Genomic DNA, 18,481 nt, shown 5'->3' on the forward strand with positions numbered 1-18,481 from the left:
ACTGTAATGGCAAATGGTATACAGCATAAGAAGAGGTTTTTATTTGGTTATACCCTTAACATGCTTCTTGAGCAAAACATGCCAACATGAGACAGAGAAAATAGCCTTTTTTCAGATCCCTCAACCTTCAGATTTTTAAAGCTGCATTGATGTTGGTGGTTCTGCATTAAGTAACTTAATGCAACCTTTTTCCTAGTGGTTTTTGAGAATCATATCCCATGAATTTCAGTAGGAGCTAATTATCTAATTAACTTAGATTTCCTTGGGAAATCACTTGTCCTGTTTTGAGGGCAAACAAAATAAGGAAGATGAAGAAGCAACTTACATATTTTCCAATTTTTCAGACTCCTAAGAATCTGCATGCACAAGATGTTTCTTCCTACATGACTCTGCTCTCAATGTACTCAATATGAAGATTTCAAATGGTCACACTTCTGTATGTTAATTTATTTTCAGTATCCATCTTGGTAACACTCAATGAGGACCGAATCCAAGCTATATTTAAAACTTCACATCAGACTGGCATTATGTTACCTAGCCTAACATAATGAAAGCCATGGATATAGCTGTGCATTTTATCAAGAGCTGCATATCATCACCACTGTTATCAAATCTAGAAAACTTGAGGAGTTGTTGTCTTTTTTTTCTCCTTCTCAGAAACAGAGATGAAATTTAAGCCCTAAAACATTACTCCAAAGCATAGGTTTTAAATGTGAAGGTGCCCTGTTATTTCCTACAGCTTTTGCCTTGAGGCTGCATATTATGGGGACAAAAGTGACTGCAACACCAAGCACTAGCAGCCCAACTCTCCCATCATCTTCACTAATCTAAAACAGGTTTGAACAGCTAAGTATGCTTTATGTATACTTCAAGCAATATTATTTTGCATAGGTCTAAGTGACCATCCAACATACAGAGAATGAAAAGTCATGTACAAAATGTTTACTACTACCTCACAAAATAATACTTCCTAAAATAAAATATCATTTAGAAGATTTTGATCATTTGCAAAGCATCTTCATAACGACTAAAAAGATGACAAGTTAATCTGATTAGCTGTTCAGTGCTGAGACAATGAAGTGATGCATCATAAATATATGGACACTCTGTGGCTGCTTTTGTTGGGTCGAGCGGAGGATTGATTACTTCAAATGGTCTTTTGTTTCTGTACAAATTGAGGATAAGTACATGAACCAAGTCGTGTCACTGCAGGATAACTGAATTCTCTAAGTAGCAATAAATCTACTGCCACCAAGAATAAAAGCACCACTTAAGAAACTTGAGCTTAGAAGACTCCAGAGACCCTAAAGTGATGTCGCATTGGTGAAGCCAAAAGCACATGAACATCTTCTGAGACTGCATACATTTTAACAGAGAGATGGTTCAAAGCCTACAAATCCTCCATGAACTGGCCTTCAGAACATTTTCAACCTGTTTTTGAGAGCTGAAGGACATTATCAAAGAAATGCTAACCTTAACAAAGGCACGTGGAACTAAGAAAGTATGACAAGTGACATGCTAGGCTGAGATGGGAACAAACTCTTGCGTTTCTTTTGAATCTCTCCAAAATCAACACACTGATGTTGAAAGCAGGAAACTCCCAAATCCAGCTCCATGAGGGGAGGAAGATGGACTGTACAACACTTCAGCAGTATTTCATATTCTCTCCCTTCAAATCAGAGTGAGGAGGAAAGAATTGGGATAAACCACTGTATATTCCAATGAGGCCTCTCAAAGGAGATGATGCTAAAAATCCTCATGAATGTACAGAGCTGCCTGGATCCTCAGCTACACTTGAACTAACTCTTGCTGTGATGTGAGCTCAGTTAAGAGACAGATCCTTACAAGCCATTGCATTGGAGAATTTCACAGCACTGTCAGAATTAAATAAATAAGTAAGGTATGGGATAGAAGCAAATTAGTAACAATGCTGACAGGAAAGGGCAAACGAGCCTTTACTCATTTAAAATCTGAGTAACTTTCCAAGCAAGTATTCTTAACTCTGACAAGAGCAGACACATACCTTCAATATTGTTTTTGGACGTTTTTTGAAGTACAGTTTTGGCTTTTCAATCACAGGGAGAGGAGGAAGCTTCTTCAGCTCTTGTAGGACAGACATTGCAGCACGTTTCTTTGAGAGCTTCTTACTCTTTCCTTCACCTTCTCCCATGAATTCTCCAACTGTAACTCGTGTTACAAAGCTCTTCATATGGGGGGGACCACTTTCTTTTATCACCTTTTAAACAAAAGTACTTCAAGTCAAATTATCCTATATTTTTGCAACATACTCAATACCAACAAAGTTTTTCTCCTACTCAGAAGCATTAAGATGGGTTTTCACAAGATCTAGACAATCTTACCTTGCCAGAGCACACAGCTCGGAGACATCATGCCCACTACATAGGCTGCCCTACCAATGTCTCCACGACTCTCAGCTGTCCCTCCCATTGGTATGAAAAGGAACCATCAAGAGAAGCACTGTCACTCACACAAAAACCAATTGGTTCTGGAAATTTTAGTTCACCCTTTTCCAAACATACATAGGACGAAAAACACTGAGAAGAAGTACTCTTCCATTACTAAAAGTTACAATAATATGAAAAAATGAAATTGAGGAAGTTATGAATGGTTTTGTCTTTATTTAGGATTCTGCTGTCTACACTCTTTAATGCACAGAAGTATCCTCCTAAGAGGCAATGCTGCTAGGATGTAGTTATCAATAGATCACAGTACTGCACATGCTAAGACAGCCATCTATTCATGTACTCAACACTTCCAGGTCTGGATAATGTCTATCAGGAATTAGAGACCTCATCTGGGAAAAGGTTCAGCTATTTTGTTTGATGGGCGGAAGCAGCGACCTAATTTAATCATTGTTACATGTAATGCGTGCAAGGAGAGATTAGAGCATCTGACAGGCACCTCTCTCCATTGTCTTCAAAAGCAATACAAATATATATTTTCCAGTTGGTGCAGTAACACCAATTGGTGCAGTAACACCAAACCATCCATTGAGGACGTATAATGCCTGAGTGCAAGAGAAGGGAGGTAAAGGTGCTAGGTCCTTCTTGATGCAATAACTGTATTTTTAATGGGCTGGAACCTTCCACCTTAATATTATTAAAACATGTTTTGTATTAAAGTTCTTTTTATCAAGGTCATGTCCCTTGCATTATTTAGTTTTGCAGTTACACTGTAATGAGGCCTCCCTAGGCTTGTATTTCTTTTTTAAACTCTCTTTTGTGGCATTTTCACCCAGCAAATACAATTATCACAGCATATCTCAATAAAGAGACACAAAATGAAAACTAACAGACAATTTTGTTCACATGTTGTCCACATTTTCCCAGAATAAGGGGGCATCTTTGCCAGATGCAACGGTTACACTGCAGTCTGGGAGTGTTCCCACTCTCAGATTCAGGGTAATGATTCCAGAAGCATTTTCAACATTGCCTCACTTGAAGGTGAAGTGTGAGAACCTGCCATGCCTTCATGGCCCCCAGCCTAAGCCAGGGGATTGCACTCTCAGGATCATTCCACTGCAGGCACAGTAGAGCTATGTTCCTGCACTACATCCTTCAGCACTGCTCTTTCCTTTGTCATTAGTGTGCATCTTAACTGACTACTGCACAGTGCTATCCAAGTCTTACAGCACGCCAGCTGTAAAGAATAAGGCTAAATTAATGCTACTAGAGTCCTTAATCTTTTTGTGATCTTATTAGTGGCATTACATAGGTGTTTCTACTTACATGCAATACAGCACATTAATAAAATATACAACAATGTATATACTGACCAGATGAAAAAGGACAACATAACTTGCTTAACAAACATAATTACTGAGTTCCTTAAATATTAGCTTTATATAAGTTTTCTCATATATATAAATGCACACGATATATGGAAAAGAATTTTAATATAAAACCTGATTATATTTTCATGTGCATGAATATAAAACCAATGTATTCTGCTGTGATTTTCATCTTTTAAACATCTAAGCATGTGGCACAAGGTAAATAATTGCCTGGAAAACATTCAAAACCGTTCCTTTGTTAGTGAATATACTTCGTTAGTGAGTATATGAAAAAAGTCTGTATTGTCAATGGAAAGAACCCCATCGAATTTGGATGGGATCTGGATCAAGCTGAAAGTCCAAAATTGGTAATTTAGCAAAGAAAAAATATTTACCTAACAACATTTTTGGTTAACCTCAGATTTTAGATCTTTTTACTCCACATGATTTCAAACAGTTGTTCTATAAGCCTGGGCACACAAAACATTAAAAGAAATTCAGGCTTTGCTCTCCAAGAACACTATATGCATTAGTACATTAAACCATTTCCTCAGCTGAAAGATACGACCTATGGATCAAATCATGGCTAATTTAAAGCTGAGAATTTGATTAAGGGTGACAGTTCAATAAACTTTTCTTTTCTGTTCCACTGATTTAAAGAATAATTCCAGCAAGAGAAAACACATGGGGCCAAAACTCATCTAAGGTCAAGTTACATCAAGAGTGAATTTGGCTCAATTCAATGAATCACGCTGACAAATGAAAAACAGCAGTACGATTACAATGAAAGAGGAGCACTGCTTCAATCATTAAAGAGACTACAGGTAGAAAAAACATTAGACAATGACAAGATTAAATGGACATTAAAAAAAAAATAAGAGAAGACAAAGAACAGGTCAGCAAAAACATGTCACCTATATCCACGATTATTTAGAAAATACCAATATATTTCCAAGTGCTTGTGTGGGCTGATGTGTTAGATTTTCCCAATTTAAAGTAAAAAAAAAAAAAAAAAAGAGACTAGATGATTTATTAAAACAGATGAATGAGAGCTATTCAGTACATCTATCATCCAGTTTGAAAGACCTAAAGGCCAGGAGACCAGCAGCTGGATAGGCACAAAACTTCTCGCCGAGAACAAGCCCAGCATTTCAGAGACAGCAGTTTTCTCTGCTCCCATCTCAAAACACTGAGCTTTCATCTCACTGTGACCAGAAACAATACGGGAAATAAAACAAGTCTCAAACATCCTAAGGCATCTGATGCCTGGTGTGAGTAATGTATCATTTCTACATAGTTCTTCTAACACCTTAACTTGTTAACCTCAGTTTGTCTTTCAGGCCAGCCTAACTCATTACTAACAAGTTTGGTAAGTAAAAAACATTCATGGTGCAAGAGAACCAAAAAAGCAACATTTTGGTCTATGCTCAAGGATGGAACTAGAGGTAAAATCCCAGACCTGTTCTGACAATTCCTAGCAGCTTTGTACCTCTCCTTAAAACGTTGCCCACGTATGCCTTTAGAGCTGTATATTGGCTGAAAAGTTGACAAATGAAGGTTAAGTAAGGAAACACCTTGAGTAGGTGCGGTATACAGCTTATTTTCTTCTTATCAGAACTGAATGTTTGTTGTTGTTGTTGTTGTTTTGGTTTGTTTTATTTTCAGTCAGCAATTTAATAGATAGGAATTCTTTAAAATTCTTCCTCCTAAGCAATTAGAATCAGCCACATTATACAAAACAGGATGAACAGAATGAGCACCCAACTCACACTGGCAGAACAGCTGGAATGAAACCACATGCACAGTTTCATAGAATCATAGAATCATAGAATTAGGATCATAGAATTACCCAGGTTGGAAAAGACCTTGATCATCAAGTCCAACCGCAGCCTAACCATAGTACCCTAATCACAGACTCATAGAATGGCCTGGGTTGAAAAGGACCACAACAACCATCAACTTTCAACCCCCTGCCATGTGCAGGGCTGCCAACCACTGGACCAGGCTGCCCAGAGCCACATGCAGCCTAGTCTTGAATGCCTCCAGGGATGGGGCATCCACAACCTCCTTGGGCAACCTGTTCCAGTGTGTACAGTTTGAACAGTTACATTAAAAAAAGAAAACTCCTGGGTTCTGCACACTCCCCTTATTTTCCACCCCTTATGCAAGTCTGAGAATGTGTTTACATAGAACTTTATGTATCTTTTTGACCATTAGTTAGTTGCATAACACAGCACTGTTGGAACATTTGCCAAAGCTTCATCAGATGAAGAGAAGGCAGATCATTTTATAGCCATCGCACAAAAACAAGCTGAAGAAAGCTTTGATGCCTGCCTGGAATAACACAAAACCATTTGTAAATAAAATCCTATTAGAAACATCAGATCGTGGGGATTACCCATAATTGCTTAGCAGACTTATTGAAATACAAGCTAGTACCAAGTTAAATCAAAATCCTATCTTGAATTGTCACTTAGATTTAAAGATAGGAAATAACACAAAACCTGTCAGGAGAGCAAGAAAATGTCTTTTATCAATGTTGTTAACATTCTTTGACAAAGGACACATTAGACTTTTCCTGCACTAAGTATCTCTTCCTTCATTCTCTCCTTAACCAAACGTTCTCCCTTAAATAAGCTAAAACACAGGAACAAAGTTACAAACGTATTCAAAGCTCTACGCCTCTTTCCATTCCAACATCCAAGCTATTCTTTGATCTGTGACCATTCACCTCTCTGTATTTTATTGTACTGATTTGTGTGGAACTGTTCCAAGTACTTTTAAATACTTAAAGTAAAAAATAACTTGTGTGAAAACTGAAGCATTAATTCTCCTCTTCCCTTTCAAAACACGGGCATATTTTTCCATTGCATTGATCATACATAGGAATTACATACTTCCCAAGCAGCTGCAAGATGATAAACCAACACCCCCAGACACTCCAGTTCTATCCTTGAGATTTTCCTCTCTCAACTTTCCAATTGGTACTTTTTTGCTATTATAGATTCCATTCTTGAAGTACATTCACATTTGTTATACCAAGGAACTTCCTTGTCAAAATCAATACACAATATCTTTGGCTCCTTTGTCTAGCTTATGAGTGACAAGACTTCATCTAACTCTGTTTTTAAGATTATCTGAGGTCAGTATGAGTGTGGCCACTGATTCTACATCTCATAGTATTATACAGAAAATTTATGAACTGCCTTCCTACAATTTACTTGTTTCCAGCCAAGTATCAGCATTATACTTTTTCTGAAAGAATGTCTCACCTTATAGTAGAAGCTCAATTTGTCAGGTACTGATACAAACCAGTCATTATAGATACCAGTATACCATTCCAGGAGCTGGTTAATCTTTCAGAGGACAGCCCTGCCAGTCTTATTTAAGTGCCTAGGGAAACTGTGGAGAAGACTATTCTAGGAGTTACTGAAAAACACTTGAAAGGCTACCTTTCATTTGTTACAGGTAACACAGAGTCACAGGGTGAATGCTTAACAAACTCAGTGTCTTTTCATGACAGTTATGCACCTAGATGACCAGGGGAAGGAAGCCAGTTGATGTTTTCTTTTTGTATTTCAGCAAAGCTCTTGATACTGTTTCTCACAGTATCCTTCTAGTCACTGTGTCCAGCATACATAGGGCTTGAATTTTGGGTGGTCCTGTGTGGTGCCTTTTGGGTTCCTTCCAACTCACAATAATCTATGATTCTATGATAATACCAAACTCATTTATTTATAGTTTACATGAATTTAAATATTTTAACTGTGTTGAATTTCAGTGCTGAGTTCTTCATTCCTTTCTCAGCAAACAGATAATATGGAACACATACCTCGAAACTGACGGGTATATTGCGCTTCAAAGCAATTTCAAACACAACACTGATCTCAGACTTGTTTGCATCTTTATCTTCTTCTGTTTCTTTTCCTGTTTCTCCATTCTGTAAATGAAGAGTACACAGAGATAATAAATTCTCAGTCATTTTGGCATTCTTCTGTCACACTGTGAATCGACGTTGGTACCCCACCTCAGACCCTCATTGCCAGACACCCACTGACCTATGAAGCCAGATATGATGCAGTAATGCTTCGTTTCGAAGGAGCACAAACACATTATTTTACAAACCAATGATAGAGGGCAAAATAACTTCCATGGGTTTTAGTCTTATAAATGGCATGGCTGATAATCATCTGAATACAAGCTTTGAACACAAATATTAAAGACCCTGTGACCCGCTTAACAGCCTCTCTGTGGTGCCCCTTCTGAGCAAGGACAAAGTCTCCTGTACTTCTCAAGAAAGACTGAAGACGGTACTTTTGTCAGAAGGCATAGAATGAACCCTCCTGTGCTTTGACTGGGTCACCAGGTTACAGGTGTCCCCAGCAGGTCCAGCTGCTTAGCGGCCCCTCTGTCAGCTTCCCTCTGGGAATTAACGACCAGTATGAAAAGGTAGTGACAGAGAGCAGCTTGCTCAACACAGAGAGCTATTTATTTATCCATAGGAACATAACAAACAAAGAAGATTAGAGATAAAACAACAAAAGGCACATACAAACATTATCCTGCATAAAATTTGCCTTTGCCTTGCACTTTAGGGTAAGCCCTGTTTTATTCAGACAACCACCGGCAAGGGGACCAGATATCATCTCCTGCAACTGCTGCCTTTTGGTGTCACTCTCCTAGGTCACTTTTTACTTAGTTCACAGAGGTTGACCTTCCAGCTACTTTCAAAATGCAGTGCCCTGAATGTTTAAAGAGACGTTTAATTTTGGCCAGGCTCCTAATTTTTTATTAGTGGAGGTAAACATCAAAGAAGTTTGGGATGAACTAGGTGGATTCCTGCAGAGCTCCCATCTTACATAATCAAGCCTGATGTAAATCTTCAGCCACTAGCACAGCTACAAAATCCAGATACTGAAGCTAAAATAACAGTGAAAAGTAACAGGTTCTTCAGAACAACGAGGGCACTTACCAATACTGTATCTTAACTCTTAATATATATTGTATAAAGAAAGACCAGAAATACACCAGCAGAAATACACAGTCTTTGGAGCACTTTCTGTCTCACTAAATGGTTCACTCTGTAAAAGCAATTTACATCCCTGACATTGATCTGGAGCTAAATACAAGACAAAACTGATAAAAGTCTGCAGAACCTGCTGAAAAGAAAGGGTACAGTGTAAAGCAGAAACAAGGGTAGTTAGAATGAAATTATGCAGGACTTCTAGCTCATTTCACTCACTGAAATGTACAGTATGACTGAAGTCAAGAATGTGCATCATTACAGGACAGGCAAAGCATTGATTCAGTGAAGGACTTAGACTTGCTGAAAATAATCAGCTGAATGGAGTTAAAAGGACAGTATTAAAAACCAAAAATGTATCTTTGGGTGGACAGAATGTCAAACAAATAGTGGAGTAACATAATTTTGTAAACAACTTTAGTGAAAATCTTACACAATATGGTATTCAATTAAGTCTGTGTTTTATAAACTGAAAATCTGAAAGGCGGACAAAAAAAGTCAAACAGATGAGCAGCTGGTTAGAAAGAAAACAAATTTACACCAAGACATTATGGAAACCATTAGTTCTACAAAAAGATTTAATATTACTTAAGTGTAATCTCTAAATACATAGAGGGAAAATATTTTTTATAGCTGCTTTTAGATTTAGCAGTGATAAGAAAACACTGATTAGATAGAAAATGAAGCTAGGTGAATTTAGCCACATTCTGCTTCACATCATATAATTTATCTATGAAAGGGGAAACAACTACTCACTGGCAGTTTACATAAAATAATACAGAGCCATACAGACTTAATACTGAAAATCACTGAATATCCCTCCTCCCTTAAAATTTCATCCCTTGCATATCCTTTCACCAAACACAGTGGAGTAACTACCTGGGCTTCCTCAGCTTCACAAAGGTAAAACATGCTCAGGAGTGTCCCAAGTACTTTGAATTTAAATTTGATCCTCATTCCAGAACTGACACTTTAATTGTAAGGCCCTTCTTAGCCTCTAATCTATGAGATAGTAAGGTGCTTTGGCAGACACACAATAGTTCTTTTATGTAAGCAGTTTCAGATTCACCTACGTTCCTGTTCTGTTTGCTGATCATTTCTTGCTTCTGCTCACCTTCCGTGTATTTGCTCAAGGAAGCTCTAAGATGGTAATACTCTTTAACAGTTTAATATTGATGAAGTAAATGAACAAAGACTATATGGAAGCCTCCTTAAGCAAACAGAGTTCTGAAGATCAGAGTTAAAGACCTTGTACTTAGTGTGCTATTTTCCACAGACCCTACTCCAGTGAGGTTCACCAGTGGGATGCAGGTCCAGCCTGGCCTCAGCAGGCCTGTCTTCTCCCTTTCCTACTCTCATCAGGAACACATTGGCACTGGCCAGAGAAGCTCCACCAGTCAAGTAACCAGGATCAGTGAGACTCATGTACTGGCTCTGATCCATGTGCGAGGCATGGGAAATCTCACATCTTCCCTGGCTGATCTCAGCATTTCAGTTCCACTTAAGGAAGCATAGCTCTACAAAGGTGGAGCAATCCCATGGTGAGGGCACATCCCACCACTTAGCAATTCACATGACCAGCAGCAGGGAAGAGCCCAATCCTTGGTTAACATGAGGCCCTAAATTGTTTAGCCTGCACTTCTTGGGGTAGGTGCACCCAACTCCATATAATGTATCTCTGGGTAATCCAGAGTCACTTCCAGCCTTCTCCAATCCCCTATGGCCCTAACCCATAAAGAGACAAAGAGGATCTTTCATTTTCCCTACCTGCAACCAGTAGCCTGAGCATGACACATGGGCTTTCCTTGGAACTTTGTTCATTTTCCTGCCCACAGACATCTGCTACTGAGATCCTACAGCACCCCAGAAGGCCTTCAGCTGCTGCACCAGAATGTCACAGCACTCCCACAGATCTTATCACTACCACACAACTCCCAACACACCTAACACACATTATTCTCTTTTGACAGTTCTTCAATTTTTCTCCTAGCTAGTTGTGGATTTGATTCAGTTTCACCACCTTCATGGCAGTGAAGAGGAGAATGAAGTTACTTCCTTAGCTCAATGCTGCAAGAATATAGGAAACTCCATTTGCCATAGTGACATCTCCTAAAAGCCTACACATTCAAACAAAACACTAATCTCAATAGACATGAAATAGATCCAATTAGACATGAAGGTTAGAGATCTTATTAATTTTCCTAGGTAAATATCATACGCACAAGGGCTATTAAATCTCTGTACATAAACCAGGTATGCATCCAGGTAATTTACATATACTATTTACTTCCTTATACCATGTACTATCCTCCACATTGAAGATTTAAAAAAAAAACAAGATTGTCTCCCGATGCATTATTTTTTGCTTATTTGACTGAGCAATTTTATTGTTCTGTTTTAAAAATAATGTTGTTTTTATTCGTACATTCAATTTGCAATGAATACTCTGTGACTAATTTTTCTGCCAATTTATTTTAAAATGACAATTTTTCATTTTTAAGTAGCAATATACACCACTTACATACACAGCAGTAACAGAGTTAATTATTCTAAAGGGGAACAAAAATCAGAAAGACTAAAACCATCAGACAGCTTTGCAGTAGACGTCGGTGACATCAGCCATGTTCTTAGGCACACTGGCAACAAGACACTTAAGACCACATTCATGGCATGACAGTCATTTAAGATTAATAACTCATTCTTCATAAAGGCACTGATTACACTGACATTTTCTTGACTTTGGGATAAACTCTTACACTGTGGACAATCTCATCTTTAAATGCCTACTTATTTTCACTGTTGAAGTCTTGTTCTATGTTAGGTGTGTAGTTATAGAGAAACAACACTAACGATTTCTTTGCATTGCTTCTCTGCTATCGGGGCTAATACGAAAACAGAACACTTAAAATTAAACACTGAAAAACTGATGAGTAGATTGGTACCAAAACATGAAGGTTAGGAACGGCATGTTTTCTGAAACACAAACCTGAGGTAATTTTTCTGGAATAGGCTCATTCTGGAGAGCTTGTAGGGCCTTCATTGCAGCATTATGTCTAGCAGCTTGGCGAGTCTTTCCTTCACCAAAAAACTCACTGTTGCCAACAGTTAACTGGACATAGAAAATTTTAGGCACTGGGCAGTGATACCTGTAAAGAAGTCATGAACAAGTTAATGCTTTTCTATGCATTAGAAAGCAACAATCTAAGTTACAGATTTTAACCATCAACTGTATGTGATATAGAGCAGAGTGAGACCTCTCAAATACATGAAAACTGATCAGAAAGGCAGCTCCTACATGCACACCAGCTCTTCACTTCCCATTTCAACACCTCTGCAACAAGCTGGGCAGTTCTACAAATCAGCACCCTAGTGCTGCGGTCTTCATGACCTAAGCCCTGAGAGGATTAGGCCAAGAAGAACCAAAAGCTCTCCTCCAGCACCAAGGTAGCCAAACTTTTTGCAGGTGCTGAAAGAAAAGCATAAATTGCCACCCTACTGTTTTCCTTTTTGCACCTTACAGAAAAATTTCCAAGCATAATGGCAGGATGTGTTGTTTAGAATATGTTTGAAAGGCACTGAAAGATAAAGCAAAAAACTGAAGACTTTTCCTATGAACTAACACAGTTACACCTCAGAGAAAGCAGTACTTTATTCACATCAACTCCACATCTCTGTTTTCAGCAACAGAAATGGTTAACCCAACTCACACTCCCTACCCTGACATGTCTCTTGCTAGCAGTGAATGAAGAGCCACCAGGTCATTCTTGGTTTTGGAAGGTACTGTCAAAGCAGCTTGACAACAATAAACATAAGAGCTTGTCTACATCAGTGAGTTCTACAGAAAAGATGCACTCCCCAAAAGCAGCATAGAAGTAGTAACCTAGAACAGATAATTTTATGTAATGAATTCTAAAATAATAATCCTTTACCAGAAAATTCTGAAAAAACACCAAAAATCCTCCAATCATATTTTATGCAGGTAAGGGAATTTGTTTCATATTATATTTGTTTCATATTCATATGGTCTAGTCTGCCAGAGGCTCTTTCCTTAGTGTTTCTTCTAATGCACTGGAGATTTTTTCCTTGGAAAAACATACACATTTCAGAAATGTTTTCTCCTTTATGACATTTAACTTGTACCTACTTTATGACAATACACAAAACCCCCAAATTCTGAAAGCTTGGAAGAAAGATAGGTCCACTGCAACAGTACTAGAATTACTCAAAAATACAGCAAAGTACTTCTTCCACTAAAAAGCCTTTTATTAAAACACGCTTCCTCTATTTTTATGCAATGACCTTTCATATGAAGACTGACTTTTCATTAATACATGAAGCTGATTTGTTTCAATTACAAAACAAAATGCATTTTCTTCTGTTAGCAGCACATTTCAAGCTCAAACAACTGTGAATTTGCAACCCATTCTTATTGTCCCTGAACTTTGTGTCAAGTTCTAAAAACATGTTTATACAGAAAGAGGAAAACCATAATACTGGCTCCAAGAAGCCTCCAGCTATAGGGCCTTGGAGGGCTAAGTTGCCTTTATGAATGCAGAAAGTGGGCACTTACTTTGCTTTCCTGTTTATAGTTTAACACAGTTATAGGGGACTATTAAGGGCCAGAAATGCATTTTCTTGTGTAAAATTTTGATAAAATTATAGAATGACTCAAGTTGGAAAGGATCCTGGAGGTTATCTGGTCCAATACAGTGCCCAAAGCAGGGTTGAACTCTGAAGTTCTACCATTTTTTTTCAGGCACTGTCCAGGGTATTTTGGTATCTTCAAAGATGCACATTCCAAAACATCCCCAGACAGTCTGCTCCAGTGTTTGACCACCCATTCTGGGAGGACTTTTTTCTCACATGTAGCTGTAATTTCTCTTGCTGTAACACATGTTCATTGCTTCTTAACTTTGTCTTCTTTAAAACCACTCATCACATTAAATGAAGACTGCAGTCAACTCCCTATCCCTACTCAGCTTCCCCTTCTCCAAACTAAACATGGCTCTTTTAGTATTTCCTTATTTATCACGAGGAAGATAGACGCACTCCAGAAACCTCCTGGATTGCTCGTGCCCTGCTGTGTTGTACCTCCAACAGTTACAAGGGAGTTTAAGCCCCCCATGAGGATCAGGGCCCGTGACAATGAGGCTTCTTCCAGTTCTTGAAAAAGACCTCATCTATTTCCTCCTTATCATGCATTCTGCAGGAGTCTATCCTGCAGAATGGGGTCCCCACCCATGAACTATCAGATATTGCATCATTCATCCCCTGGAAGAAATCCATGTATTCTCACCACACTCTTGCATAAAGCACAATACTTTCTCCTTATCATACCAGCTTGCCCTTCCTAATCTGTATGTACCAATTATAGTACTCCTCATTCATGAACTAACTCGGCACACCTCTGTGATTCCAGAGAGGTTATAGCCTTGCATCTGCATGAAGTCCTCCCTTTCCTCTCACTTGTTCCCTGTGCTAAGTATGTTAGTATGCTTGCATTTCAGATGGGAATCCAACAGTGATAATCCCCATCATGCTAACCTTATTTGTGTACATACACTTAAGGGAGGCCTTCACTGGCCTGTTTTGTTTATTTCAGGATCTCTCTAGTCAACACTGCCTCTCCTTACTAGCTGGGTCCATCTTCCTTACTTGAATGTAGATCAATTCCATTCTCTCTCTCCCCTGAATCCACTAGGATGCTTGACCTAATGCTTGCCCTACCAAGGGCAAGATCTCTTGATCTTGTTTCTTTCAAGTAAGAGATACGGTTTAGTAGTTTCCTGTAGGTATGGCAAAGGGAGGACTGTTGGACTAGATAATCTTGTAGGTCCTTTCCAATCTTGTGATTCTACGATTCTAAGATTCTATAAGTAGTGATTCTCACAGTGTGTAACAACTGTAAAAATCCAGTCTCTGTTGTCATGTAGTCATGGATGTTATACTCTTGGCAATATCTTTGGTGCACAGAATGGAAATCAGTAGCAGGTAATATACTGAGGAACAGACAACCCTTGGCAGTCACTCCACAATTTCCAAGCCCCAGACAAGCAGCAAATTTTGAACAGAGGTCAGGTTCACAGATGAGGAGCTCTGTCTCTTGCAGAAGAATGCTGCCCATTGTCATAAAACCACTTCCTTCTGGTGCTCCTGTGGGGCTCAAGCTCAGCTGGATGCTTGTGAGCTTCAGAAACTCTTTTTTTTTGTTGTTATGGCACTGAACCTGTAGTTGCAGAACTGATAGTAGAGCAGAAACCTTCCTCCTGATGCCAGAAGTTTCAGACTTCCAGCTTTCATCATCACAGAACTCCCCATCTCCCAGACCAGTAAGCACTGACTCTCCTTGCTCCTCCCTTTGAGAATCAGACTCTTATACCCACAGGGTCCCAGAGAAGATCCAACCAGTCCCTCATTCATCACTTCTAGTAATGCCAGCACAGCTTCCTGACATCTTCCTGCACTTTCATTACATGGTAATAAAGATATCTAGCCCCCAGCTGCAGCTTCCTGCACTTCTGCAGCTGGAGATCAGGAGAGCTCCATCTTCCCTTCAGGGTGAGATCTGACTCAAAGTCTCCATACATCAGAGACAGCTCCAGCTGGAGCTAGGAATCGTGTGGTATGATATGCCAGCACCATCACTGAGCACACACACACTGTCCTCAGCAGAGCTTCTGGCCCCATTCTGTGTGAGGCACTGTGCAAGGTGCTCCTTCAGCTGGCTGCCTCTGAGAACGGTGCTTTTATGGGCTTCTCCCTCATATCCAATGAGAGGGTACCTGGCCTTCTCTATTCAGGATGTAGATGGATGAAAAGCTCAATGCATGTTTTGATCAGGTGTGATGACAGAACTTATTAGGAGCAGCAGTCTCTGCTAGCTATCCTCTCCCTGCAGCAAGAGGCACTCTCAAGTTCCTCAAAGAGTTTCCAGCACTCCCACCATCCCACAAGAAGCAACCTGATAATCCAGAACGAAAAGGTAGAAACTGCTCTGCAAACAGTTGCCCCTGTTGGCTGCACCATACCAGAGGATATGTAAAGCCAGCAGGTATCTACATAGCACATCCCACTTTATTACTATACAGTCATCTTTAAGCAGAAGAAAAGATCTGGGGAAATTCCACTTCTGCATCCATCAGAAGTTCCTGCCTGTCAAGCTACTAAACTCAGCTTTCTCTCCATCACAAGCAATGGAGGAAAGTCTATGAACCCAAATGCATTTTACAGATTCATATGCCACAACAGGCCCTCACTTTTTCCCTCACCCCCTCCCCACCTTTTCTTTTACAGGGTGTTTAGGGAGTTATTTATGTGATAATGTGGAAAATGATATTCAGCCTGTGGCTCTAGAGCCTCATGCAGCTCTCTGGCATCAGTAGAATGATTAGGTTTTACACGGTTTTGATTAAACTTCTCTTGCTCTGCATGGCCTCAAGCTGAGTTAAGAGCACTGATAATGTGAACATTGCTGAGGAAGTGCAAAGGAGTACCTGAAATCCTTAGAAAATGGCCAAAATCTGTGAGGACATTGGTTTTTCTACAACATGGGATGCGTCAAATAGAAACAAAGCATCCTCAGATTTTCAGTGCAAGGATAAAAGCTGCAATAACAAAAACCTTTAAAGTAGTCATAATATTATGCTCGAAAGCACGATGCAATGATTACATTGAGTTTTAACACGGAGTGACTCTGGGTCCTAGAGAGGCATGCCCATTCAACACCACACAAAGTTAAGATGTCACGTCTACCACTGATCATTAACAAACCTTCCCAGGACATGCCTGAGTTGCCAAAAGGCCTGAAAAATAATCTTGGACACTCACAGAGAATTTGTTGACTATTACACAGTAACATATCAAGTCAGAATTTCTGTGATAAGCAGTTGAGCACTACACTCCTCAGCCCTCTGCAGGTCTGTTCAGTCATAGAACTGGAACAGTCAGGATGTCAAACAGCAGCGCTTCACACAGAGACTCATTAGGTTTTAAAACTAACTACTTTTAAATAACATGCATTTCCCTGCATAGTACACAGGTTGAGGTTGTTCTCTGGTTTCTTATGTAGAAACATTCCTGGGTGATACTGACACAATCCACAGAGCAAAACCTGTCAGGAACATCCAAATGACAAGACTACAGGAACAGAAGACAATGCAGATATGAAATGATACACTCAATCAGAATATGACAGAAGATAATACATTAACAAGCAATCGTACATAATCTACTATAAACAAGTTCATTTTCATCTGTCATTTCTGGACATGAGATTCCCTAAGATCCTTCATATACAAGGTCTGGAAAGCAGGTACTCTTAATTATCTCTAAGTTTAACAGAATAAGAAATCTGCATTCTAGCTAATACCACTGGCATCACTTAGGAATAGTCAACCTGAAAAAGGGTATTTGCTCTACGGTTGTGACCTTGAATGCCAAGTTTCAGCAATGAGCAAATATTTACAACTGGTTATAAACCCCTAAAAAGAGGGGTTCATAACAGAAATGCTGACAGACCTTAACTAAGTTGGTGTGAGCGGGCGCCACTATAATTAAATAAATCACCAAGGTCTGTTGACAATTAGAAAACTCATTTTGGTTTGCCACAGAGACAAACAAAAATTCTGTTCATTATAATTTTACTGGAATATGATGTCATAACATGTAAGCATACTGAAACAATCTGCTGCTTTTCTAGCCAAAATATTAATTGCATACTAAGGAGCCCTTGGGGCCTCTTCCTTCTTGGCCATCAAATCCACACACACAAAGACAAATAAAGTATTAGTGCATGCACTATGTGTTCATACTGCATTTCTCCGGATTCCTCAATGGCACAAACGTTTCCGATAAATATTGTTACTATACTCTTAGAAGGGACTAAAAAAAACAAGTGCAAACTGAAGCATAAGGAAACCAAGAAGTTTATTTAGATTGAGCCTCCAGCTAATAACTCCAGTGAGGTTTTGTCTAAATTTAAGGTATTCTTCACCTATGTAAAAAACAATGACTAAATCCATTAACTCCCCCAGTATGGAAGTGTTATAGAAATTATTATTATCCTATTTCCATTTTGTATTTAAAGTGAAAAGGAACAAGGACTGGTACGGCCACGATGAGAGCTGCTAAAACATGACATCCAATCTGGTACAGGAAAGTTATTCTTCAGATGCCAGCTCCATGCTGAAGGGTCATTCTCTGCTCCTTTTCCACACCAGTTCAATTGAAATGGCAGCCCTGCAGACATGGCTTAACCAGAAAAATGCTCTGAGTTCTGCAAGTGCAGGGACAGAGCCATAAGCTGTGCAGTGGAGTAGGAAACAGCATTCACTGTGAGCACCTTCTTCTCCATACCACCTGAAATTTCTCTGGGGGAGCAAGTTGCTTAGCGCAGCTGTTCCCTGGCCATGCCCTATTTTTCTAAGTGAAACATCCAGCACAGCCACTTCTGTCCTCACACGGTCTACCTTCTGGTTCTTTCCACAGGTCCATAGCAACACCAAGAAACAATGACTCTTTTCCAAGTGCTCCTCTGAAGAATCACAGCCTGCTATCCCTGGGTCAGTCTGGCTATCTTCTCCTAGATCACTTCCTCACCCTCCAAAATCTTTAAGCAAGTGAGACAAAGCCTTTCTTCTGCAAGTGACTAACTCAAGGTATTTTAG

At 39.4% G+C, this 18,481-nt stretch overlaps 1 protein-coding gene across 3 annotated transcripts in view; it reads right to left on the bottom strand.

The window, feature by feature from the left end:
- The window catches only part of STAU2 (staufen double-stranded RNA binding protein 2), a 150,626-nt gene that overhangs the window by 94,532 nt on the left and 37,613 nt on the right, over window positions 1–18,481 (bottom strand). For all 3 annotated transcript variants that reach the window (XR_001553544.2, XM_015855780.2, XM_015855779.2), the window contains exons 6-8: window positions 11,803–11,962; window positions 7,626–7,733; window positions 2,024–2,236 (exon numbers count right to left, since the gene is read on the bottom strand). Coding sequence is in view for 2 of the 3 variants with exons in the window: in XM_015855780.2 (XP_015711266.1) it covers window positions 2,024–2,236; window positions 7,626–7,733; window positions 11,803–11,962 (481 nt within the window). In the remaining variant the exon portion in view is untranslated. The remainder of the gene's footprint in view (window positions 1–2,023; window positions 2,237–7,625; window positions 7,734–11,802; window positions 11,963–18,481) is intronic.

The sequence above is a fragment of the Coturnix japonica genome, chromosome 2 (genome assembly GCF_001577835.2).
Source record: "Coturnix japonica isolate 7356 chromosome 2, Coturnix japonica 2.1, whole genome shotgun sequence".
NCBI classification, from domain to species: Eukaryota; Metazoa; Chordata; class Aves; order Galliformes; family Phasianidae; genus Coturnix; species Coturnix japonica.